The sequence below is a fragment of the Cryptotermes secundus genome, unplaced genomic scaffold, assembly GCF_002891405.2.
Source record: "Cryptotermes secundus unplaced genomic scaffold, Csec_1.0 scaffold2974, whole genome shotgun sequence".
NCBI lineage: Eukaryota > Metazoa > Arthropoda > Insecta > Blattodea > Kalotermitidae > Cryptotermes > Cryptotermes secundus.
This window is the reverse complement of record NW_019737999.1, coordinates 111,508-122,599: the sequence shown is the minus strand read 5'-3', so window position 1 is coordinate 122,599 and position 11,092 is coordinate 111,508. Positions and strand designations below refer to the sequence as shown.

Below are 11,092 nucleotides of genomic sequence, written 5' to 3'. Positions count from 1 at the left end.
AGTAAGGGTAAAGACAAACGGAGGAGACTTCGGTATCTGCGATACAGACAGTCGCCGGCCCAGAGAAAATCGATTGCAATTGGAGCGCGAAGCGCCGCCCTCCATTCCCCCCATTCTCTCACAAGCCCCTCCCCCTTTTCGAAACTAATTGGCGCCCAGTGCGTGGCGTAAAGAATAGAGATTCGTTGAAGGGCCAATGCAATGAAATATATCATAATTTAATTGCAATAATTGAACACTTTAAAGAAAAGGAATGCATATATATGAGATACGAACTGTGGTATCAACACGCTAGTGTTGCTCCGGTATACATGAGAATTTCCAATCATTGCCAATCAACAACAGCCATTGTCACTTCAGACGCTTCACAGACCCTTCGGATTTTGGTTTTGCGGTGTAATTGCAACAATTCCAAACAATTGCCTGTAACGAAAAAACTGTTAGAAAAATTACGTGTGATTTTACGTTCGAGAAGGAACTGCGTTCAAAGGGTAAACAGCTTGATCTGAAAATCCTTGAATAATTACGTGTGATTTTACGTTCGAGATGGAACTTCGAAAGGTAAATAGGTTGATCTGAAAATCCGTGAATATTTTGTGATGTAATTTTACCTCGGAAATATAATGGGTGTTGGAAAGGAAATCCAGAAATATAATAAATTCTTCCAGTCACATTTACAGAATTCTTTTAATACAAAGTATACAGTCAAAACAAAGAGTGTGACAAACACAGAGACTAACTTAAAGTGACAGACAATTGAAGTAACCTTATACTTTGATTCTAGGGTTTTTATTTGTCCCTTGTAAGGCAGTTCATTTTGTGGTTACGAATAAATTAATGTAACAAGCTCTCACACTCCTCTAAAATGGTATAATATGTTGAGCTATTATGGGGAATGTGGCAAGAATACTCCCTGCACACAACAAAATCACAATATTTGATATCTATATCCACTGCTGAGGTTATGTTACACCTTGGAATATATATATACACACACACACACATAAGAAATTCTACAGTCCCCAAGACTGCAAAAGAGAAGTATGTTATCTACAAAGTCCTCCTTTCATACTTGTTACAAAGGAAATTTATGGATATTTTACATTACTTATTTGCAGTGTATATGTATGTCCTATATACTTTAACAGTTTTATAATATTCCTGTAATCCCCAAAAACCTGCATTTAACCACAGTTACAAAAATTGAACTTTTGCATAGTAATTATAAATGATAAAGATACAGTGTTGTTTACACATTTCTTTTCCTTAAAATTGTATAAATATTGAAAGGTCTGTCCATGGTGTCAGATTCCTTCGATATGATGACAAATTACCAAGCAAAAGAGTTTACTATAGCAGAGCGAGACAGTGTCACAATTATGCAGTCAGACTGTGTACTTTTGCTGGAACAGATTTAGTTTTCCTTTGCCATGCCATTCCTACAAATAATTACTGAACCTGATTACCTAACAAAGAGAGTTAACAAGACCAAATTTCAGTAACAGTCTAAAGCAGTGGTTCTCAACCTGGCGTATTCAATGCCTCATTAGTGAATACACGAGATAAACTTTATTGCCAAACACAGGTCAAAACAAGTCTAAAACATCTTGACAGTTCTCTTTTGTACAACCTTCTCTGTGCTAGAAATACATTTTTTTTTTCAAATGACAAAGTATCTTGACATGCTTATAATTCATAATGACATGTTTGTGATAAAAGTTGGGTCACCATTTAAAAGGGTTATGTGAAGCCTCACTCTGAGGCCAAGGGGTACATTGTCTGACTGACGTTCAGAAACACTGGTCCAGAGAAAATGATGGACATGTATTTGAGAAATTAAAGAAATTTGGGACAGAAGTACCTAACTTTTATTGAGGCAGTAGGCAGTTATGAAATGAATCCTATTTTCTTACCTGCCATTTTTACAAGAACTATTTATATGAAACACACATACAAATTGTACTGCCTGAGACAAGTCATTTGAACACAGAGATGTGTCATCTCATGTGTTTCATTGCATTTTCAATGTTGTGACATACCGTCTGCTCTGATTGGTGGACCAGGAGAATATGAAAACAACCATCAAAGTAACAAATTAAATTAACTGGCTTTCAGAAATATTATTTCCAGTAACACAGTTATTTAATATCTTGTGTAGCCTCAGTTTTCAGCTGCAACCAGTCTACAAAAAGAAATTAAAAATTAAAATTAAAAATTTGAGTCATACTTCAGTGCAGTTCAGCAATGATAGCTACACATCTGTTTTGTAGCAGAAGCATTATGCTTGTTATATGGCTCAATTCTAAGACAGGAAATATTCTGCACATGCAAAATATGAAGGCTACCAACACATGATTGTTTTAATATTTCTGTATTCTTCCCATAGAACCAGTATCCCTATATCAATATTACAACATCCTCCATGCAATTTAGGTATAATCAGGGCCGGATTAACAAGGCGACGGTTGCTCCAGGGCACCTGTTTTGACTTCACATCATTTATAAGAAAATATATATCTGAAGTTTACCTCTTATTTCAATCCATTTTTTCTCAAATCTCACTTATATGCAAATATCCTATGAACATGTGCATATAACAACAATTAGAAGAGTGTCTCATATATGTGCCAGGATCCTAGACTTCTCTGAACCTGACACTGGTCCTCACCCACAAGTCTGTATTTTATTTAAAAATAAGAATGTCAGCAGAAATTATCATGGTCTCAGTGGCCTGATATTAAGTAATAATAATAGAGTAAAGTGCCGGTCACGGTAGCCGAGCGGTCTAAGGCATGTACTGTCTTCGCTCGCTTGGAAACCGGGATCGTGGGTTCAAATCCCACTCAGGGCATGGATGTTTAGTTTATGTATGTGCGTTTTTCTGCGTTTGTATACAGGTAGAGGCCTTGTGACGAGCTGACCACCTGCCCAAGAAGTCCTACCGAATGTGTAAGATCTAGAAAAACCGAAATGAACGGAGAAGTTCACGGAGGTAGGCCTACGCCCACTGGGGCTGTAGTGACAAAGAAAAAAAAATAGAGCAAAATAAAAAGAACCTAACTCTCAATAATTACCCCCATAGAATCACATTACAGGAGATTGTACTTGTGTTTAAAATAACTACCCTTATTTGTAAATGGGGAATATTTTACCCCGGATAACTGAGTCAGAATGCCAACTGTGACATACTTTTTCATGGCACACACAAGCTAACTTCAGATTTAACTTTTGGAACATCAATTAATTGCGAATATTTTCTCTGCACCAAGATGATTGTGAACAGATTACATTCTTTACTAAATTCAAATTGTGTTATGTAAATAACAGAAAATTGTTCGCTGATGAGTGATTACTGATTAAGGAAATAGAACATAATAATAAGGTCACAGTATTCTGGTGTATAATGCTATGCAGTCAGATAGGTTATCTATATTTCAGGGGAAAACTGCAACCACCATCTTCAGGAGAGAACATTTTGTAGCCTGGCAATGAGAAGCAACATTTCCTTCTGAAACAATGGTCCTTGCTCTTTCATAGACATCATGCATCATCAAATCAAAAAATTTCTTCATAGCATAACCTCACAAATAGTTAAGAATATGTTGGGAAGCAAAATATCTTAAAACTTTAATTCCACACATGATATATAAATTTTAGATGCAAGTACCTATTGCTAATACTCCACAGTAATTAGGAAAACATTTCTTTACTGACAATATTTTTAGCAGTTCAAAAAATTTTGGTAACTATTCGTAATTCAGTTCAATTCATGTTTATTTACGTGAAAACTTAACACCACAGAGGGCAATTACAAAGTTAGCACAAATATAATTATAATAATAATAAGAAGAAGAAGAATATTAATACCCAATGTTACTATATTCCATTTAAAACCACATTTTACTTCATAGAGGTTGAACTAATTTTGGTCATAAAAATCCCCTCCCCCCATATGTAATGTATGAGGTTCAATAATTGCAGAGCTTTTCTCACTCTGAGAACGAATTTTGAATTATCAAAATTTGAATCATGTTCACATTCCTAGAAAATAAAACCATTAAATTTATTTTTTTTTCTGTGATTCAACCAGGAGCTATGTAAAGTAGACATATTTCTTTTTTTCACCCAAGGAGGTAGATATAATTTTAGTCCACATTCATCATAAGTTCAGAAATATGAGAAAATGAAGTTCCTGCAAGATATCTTTTTATAGTTATGCCCAGCGTTTGGCAGGAACAGAAAGCATAAGACAATTATTGTGATGGTTAAATGTGGGAAAGAAGAAGCAAGAGAAAAATATGGAATAAGGACTATAGAACACTGGAGGTCTGAAAAGAAAGCAGAGTGAAGTCAGGAAATATATGCAATCATAGATTATTTTAAGTTATGCTAGGAGAGAATGAAATGTGAGTCAGACTTAGGCCAAACACAGCCCACATTCCTTCAAACAGTCTGGAGTACGCTAAGCCAGATATTGAAGTTCAGTACATTTTAGCTAGGAACTCTGATGCACATGAAGGCAAACTCTGTAGTTACCAATACACATGCAAAATGCATATACATATCTGTTCATCGGATGAGCACAACATTGAGGGAGCTGTCCCTGTTATCACAAACCTGTTTCAGGTTTCCTCGACCACCGAAATTTCTAATTGCATCCATTAGCTGATCCCGAGTGCTGAGCTGAGGAGCTTGTAGAGTCCTTGGACGCGGTCGTGCCATTGATTTCTGGAGGGATCCTGCTAGGGGAGGGGGTGGAGGAGGTTCTGATTCTGCACTCTTTGTTGTAACCTTCACCACCATTTGTTCTGGTCTTGATTCATTTGAATTTCGTCGCAGGTATGTTTTGGTGTTACTAGAATTTGTAGAAGATGAATGGTCAGTAGTATCGACTGTCTTCCAGCTTCTGATAGCAGATGTTGATTCTGATCGCTGAACCTTGGTGTGAGAGGCATTCGTTGTATTTGAGTTTTTGGCAGGTAGCGGGGCAGATATGTCCCTATTAGCATTTGCAGAGGCAAACTGGAAGCCTTTTACAACTGGCATTAGCTGCTTTGGAGCAGTGAAACCATTCACTCTGACCACTGAAGGGCCTGATGTTCTTGACTGTGCCCTGCTTGATTCTGAAGCTGGTTCTTGGGAACTTGACAAGGTCAGGTTATGGTCTATATCATTACTAATTCCAATAACAGATGTATACCTCCTAATGCCTTTCCTATCTCCATTTTTGAGCTGAGCATCTTGGTATGTATTTACATTCGATGCATTCAGATTAGTTGAGCTCACACTCTTGTAAGAGAGAGTGGTGTTATAAGGTGAACTAGTTGCATTATCACATCCTTTTGTGTTCACAGTCTCAACCTTCCCATAGGAAGATAATGGCCGAGATGAGCGGAAACTAGGAGGCCCATTTGGTGATGAACCTGCACTTGAAAATCTCTTTGCCAGAAAATTAACTCCTGCAAATGTCTCTTCAGCACTGTCTGCATCACTGCCTCCATTGTGATGGGCAGTACTGTTTCTTTGGTTAACCATACTGACAACATGGTGCCCACTGCCCTCATCACCGTTCAGCATGGTGGATGAGCTGTGAAAGCTGTAAGGGTTGATGTACATATTCTGTTGTTGAATGAAGGACTTCTTGAGTTCAACAGCTCTTACAATTGGCACTCGTGAAGGATCATTCTGTTGAAGGGCACCACCAACCCGCAGACCAGCTGTTGAGGATTGTGTTATGTCTTTGGCTTCAGGTGTATAGGATTGCTGTGCTTCTCCAGCAATGTAACTAGATGACCCAGTCTTCTTTCTTGCTGCTGCCACAGGTTTCTGGAAACCAGATGCTGTTGTGTGAGAAATCAGTCTCATTGTAAGTGAGGCAGGCTCTATTTCTGTTACTTGTTGTGAGCTGTTTAGTTTACCGTTCATCTTGTTTTGAGCAAATACTTCTTCATGATCATTTTTTGGCTCGTGCAACGTGTCTGTATTGTTACTTCTGACCGCTGAAATCTTATCCTTGGACTCGGACATTCCTGTTCGAGCAGGAGTTTTGTTACGTTCATCCGTGCGGCCACCCTGACCAATGCCTATCCTATAGTCACAGTCCATCTTGATGCTAACCTGACTTTTTGGTCGTTCACTCCACGTAGCAAAATTAATTGCTGGAGGACCCGTATATGTATACCTTTTCCTTTCACCACTGTTATTATTGCTAGATGTCTCTTCATCAATGTTCTGTTGGTTTGAAGAAACATCAGTTGTTTGTTTAACTGACTCATTATTGGGAAAGTCTTCTGAATCTTTTGGATCCAATTCTGTAGGAAGAGTTTCAGATCTGTAATAAAATTAGAGTCACAAATGAGATGTATGTAATTTTAAGACAAATGTACATTAAGATGAAGTATATTGGGAAGTAATCAGATTTATATCTTCTTTCAAGAGCTATATAAGTTGAGGTCTGTGGCTTATTGCAGTTTTTGTATAATTTATACAAATCAGAGACTAATTTATTGAAAATTTAAGAAAAGCATATCATTATGGCTGAAATATGTTCACTTATGTTAGTATCTTTACTGCAGAAGTCAAGCAATTGTAGAACATTTTTTACACAAGGTGAATAGAATTGATGTATTTACATGAGACCCTATCTGTTCAATTGTCCGTCCACAGGTTTCATATCTGAAAGAACCCAATGGGTTTTCATCAAATTTTGTATTGGAGGGGTACATTAGAAGTTGCCAAACCAATTTAATTTTGGTTCATGGCAGTCTCATATCATGTAACCCCTACTGAACTCATATGAGAATTTGTACATTTTCTCAAAAACAGCTCATCATACAAACATTTGGTACATGACATATAATATCTCATTAAGACCTAAAACTTTTGTTTTAAACTTTTTTATATTTGATGGACATGTGGTGAAGCACAAGGAAAATAATTATGACTCATCATGATCAGTAGTGTGATTAGTTTCGCAACACTGGATTTGTGCCTGCAGTAAATGAACATCAAGGCCGATGAAGCATGCAAAAAAGAGGATACATCCAGAAATACATGTACTTAAAATTGGACTACGCCATTCTATTCGTGTTATAAGCTTTATGAATGATCAGGATGGCCAGTGTCTATCCTGAAATTTGGGTCTGGAAATTCCTAAACAGGAAGCCCAAGTGCTACCCACTCAACCATGATGTCTGGTGATACCCATGTTCTCTGTCCGATATTGTATTACCATGAACACTTTAGGTCTCATAGTCTGGTGTACTATTTTCTTTTGCAAAAAAGGACAATAAACTCCCAGTTATCTGGTATTCAAGCATCCAGAATTCTCATGCAAAAAAATTCAGAGAAAATTTACCATTCTTATCAAGTTATCTCAAAAACAATGAATTATGATTCTGCCAACTGCATGAGAAAAACTCTCAAAAATGTGCAACTCCACATGATCCAGCATATCTGGTGAATGGGTTTGCTGGTTACATGAACCTGCCAATGTTGTGAGAATCTCAGAAATGTGCTGACTTTACCTGAGAAAAGCTGAGTTGTCAGATTTCTGCTGCTGACTAGTTGCTTGGTAATCAGACAAAACTTTTGTTTTGTTCAATTGTGGCAGAATACTTCTAAGAACCTGTAAAAGAAAACAGACGTGTTAAAGGCCATTTATTTTGATGCTTATCGCAGTTTTAAGAAAAACTATGCTTACTATTATACCTATGCCCTTGTGCCTATTCCACCCCCTCTAATAATTTTGAAACCAACATACAAATTTTCATGAAACATGCATCAGTGTCATTTGACTAGAAGTTACGTCATTTACATATTTATACATTCTGTAATATCATTATATGTAAAAGCCAACACTAACTATTCTGTTGTTAGGTATGATAGAAAGTAGTTACAAATAGGAGTGGAAGATGGCAGCAGTAAACAGTGTAGAACCTGTGCATGTGATCATATCACAGTGTCTACCTTTGCCAAAAATATCATAGTGTACCTCTAGGCAGCACCACTGATTATTGTGTATTGTATCCAGCAAAGATTACTATCTTAATACAAATGTAGCCGTCATTCAAGAACTCCTGATGTTATTAAGCTTGGGTAGTTTTGAAGAAATTTCTTTAAGAGCAAAAAAATGTTGCACATGCACAGAAATTGTTTCCTCAATAGATTTATTGTTACAAATTCTATAATGATGCTGATAGCTGCAACAGTTTTTCATATCCATGCAGCCTATCTATTAATAAAAAGTTTTATAGTACAATAACAGATGGTGACCCCATCCCTCACCTGTAGTGACTGCAGGGGAGTGTCTGCAGTGGGGACCTGAGGCTGTGATAGCTGTTGTTGCTGCATGAGACCAGAGTTCTGCAGAAGTTGCTCTTGTAGTTGAAGGAACTGCTCCTGTAATGCCAGCAACTGTGCACGCTCCTCTTCTGTTATTATAATCTGCTTCTGTGAGCCTTGCTCTTTGTCTTGTCCAACTTGGGCAATCTTCTGCTCTTCCACTGTGGTCTGTGACTTGGTTCCTTCTTGGTGATGTTCTGGTGGAACCTGACTAACATTACATTCACTTGTTGTCTTCCTGAGACTCCAGCTTTCATATACTCTTTCATTGCCTTTATCCATCTGTGTTTGCGCTGCCATATTACCAACAAACTTAGTTTTGCCTGTATGTAAAGTGTTGGTTGAGCCAGATTGGAAACCATTTCCAGGGTGAGAGAGAGGATTAGTGACTAACGAGATGTATGATGTGGATCGCTTCACAGGTGATGTTGAAACTGGATCTGGAGGCGTGAATGTTCCATTATCATTACCGTTGAAGGAATTTGTTCTTGATAGGCTGGCGGCACTGCTGTTTAGTGAACTGGTAGAACTATATTTATGGTGGTGAGACACTGTTTTTGTTTGCTCCTTCAATGAGTCTGTGGACAGATTATCAGAATGTGTCCTGTTACTATCACTGTCTTCATTTAATAATTTGTCAGTGCTGAAAGGTCTTTGGTATGTTGTGATGGTGAAATTTACATTTTCTCCACTTCTGGGAACACCTTTCATTGTGGATGTTACTTGGCTTTTATCCCTCAAGGACTTTGGTTTCATCAACTCTTCTTCTGTTAAATTCTGCTTCTGAGACTTTGTCTCCATATGGGACACATTTTTTGAGTAATTTTTTAACTTTTCCATGCCAACTTCACAAACTGCATCAGGCATCCTGTTATCACCAATATCATCTTCACACTGAAGTGGATCAAACAGAGGATTGGTCTTAGTTACTTCGTTCCTGTGAACCACGCTGTTGAGATGTAAGTCAAGAGCCTCTTGAAGCTTCAGGGTTGTAGATCCTGCCAGATGGGTGTCTGGTTGTGGTTCTGGTGATGAGGGGGATTCCCGAAACACCTGCACAAAAACACATTCTCTTAATTTCAGTAATGTTATATCCCACAATAAATATGCAAGTCCTATGGTAAGAAGCAGGGCATAAAAAATATGCTTATCCAGTTGTAGAGACTTGGTTTTGGAAGCTGGCAAACAGTAATTCACAATAATCATTTTTATTAATGGATATAGGATTTTATTCTCACAGTGATGGTTATGAAGAGTTCTATCATATGCAGGGCTCTGATTGCTACCTGCTTCATGCTGCTTCTGAACGGTTTGCAAACTGGTGAATATTTCCTCAATTTTAAGACACCTCAATTTCTCAATGGGAAAAAATGTGAAGAATGTGCATCTTATATTTGAAGTAATATGGTATTTGTTGCTGAAAGAACATGTTTTCCAAGCTGTTGCCTAGGAATGGCAGTCTCTTTTGGCTCCACTCTTCCAGCTTCCAGACATCGTGTCTCATTGCTGCTCATCCTGAGTAGCTCACAGGCATACTGCCATTTATTCTTGTCTGAGGGGCATGTTTGTGATGGCCCTCATGAATGGCAGTGTCCCCACTTTAGGGCAGCTTATCTCAAGCAAGCATTCAAAAGTTGTTAAGAGAAGACACAGATGGCAATGTGAACTCATAAGCCTAGTTTAATTTTTTAAAAATAAGGAAAGTAGAGTAAAAATAGAAATCAGTTCTCATTCAAAGCTGTTTGTTCCTATCTGTTAGATGAGGTAGTATTTTTTTTTTCCCCTTGGCACAACAGCCCCAGTGGGCCTAGGCCTTCCTCCATGAACTCCGTTCACTTCGGTTTTTCTAGATCTTACACATATGGTAGGACTCCTTGGGCGAGCGATCAGCTCGTCACAAGGCCTCTACCTGTAGACAAACACAGAAAAACGCACACAAACATCCATGCCCTGAGTGGGATTCGCGCCCACGATCCCGGTTTCCGAGCGAGCGAAGACAGTGCATGCCTTAGACCGCTCAGTACTGTTTACATTATGAAAATAAAGTAAAGAAGCTTAAAGATTGTATACTGCAGGCTGATATGGGTTACCATACCTGTGTATCGGCTAACATAACCGTCTCACCCTCAGTGAGAGTGGGAGAATCAGAGTCTCTGAAGGCAGATGGCGGTGCTGGTAACTGATACTCCCAGTCCACTGTCAGATCATCTGGAGATGCTGCAGAAGTAGGTGGGGGAGGCAGAGCACTTGCGTCTCTATCCTGCTTGATTGCAGTCTCCAGTTCTGCCGTAACACTCTTGAAAGCTTCCTCCACTTCGTCACCAGGTTCCATTCCAGAATATTCCTCAGGTTCTGTGTAAGACAAAAATAAGCAGGTGTTGGTATAGCAGCAGAATTATTGCTATAACAGCATACAAATTATTGTAAATAATTCAGTCCCGGTGGCAGAAATTTCATCTCTTTCTGTAACATAGGAGGGAAATATTTTGATTCACTAAATATTCAGTTTATGAGTAATAAGAATGGACGAATAAAAGGAACGAAAAGGATAATGAAGGACAATACAAAGATATAATTCTCAATGGGCTCCTCCGTGAGTATACGCACGTATATGTGGGTGTATGTAATTTGGAAGACTGGCACTGAAAAGCCTTAAAGGACCAATATGACCTAGAAATCACCCTCTTTGAATTTGGCATTGCCCCCCCCCCACACACACACACTAGAATTCCAGCAAAATATGTCACTG

The 11,092-nt window shown here is 38.3% G+C and overlaps 1 protein-coding gene across 4 annotated transcripts in view; it reads right to left on the bottom strand.

The window, feature by feature from the left end:
- Nucleotides 1–668: 668 nt before the first annotated feature.
- The window catches only part of LOC111870662, a 96,193-nt gene continuing 85,769 nt past the window's right edge, over nucleotides 669–11,092 (bottom strand). For 3 of the 4 annotated variants that reach the window (XM_023863132.2, XM_033753958.1, XM_033753960.1), the window contains 4 exons: nucleotides 10,439–10,695; nucleotides 8,287–9,396; nucleotides 7,527–7,627; nucleotides 3,171–6,331 (listed from right to left, as the gene is read on the bottom strand). In XM_023863132.2, the coding sequence (XP_023718900.1) occupies nucleotides 4,570–6,331; nucleotides 7,527–7,627; nucleotides 8,287–9,396; nucleotides 10,439–10,695 (3,230 nt within the window). In that variant the 3' untranslated portion in view covers nucleotides 3,171–4,569. Of the gene's footprint in view, nucleotides 2,183–3,170; nucleotides 6,332–7,526; nucleotides 7,628–8,286; nucleotides 9,397–10,438; nucleotides 10,696–11,092 lie in introns of those variants that run through there. The other variant, XM_033753959.1, reaches the window with a different exon arrangement.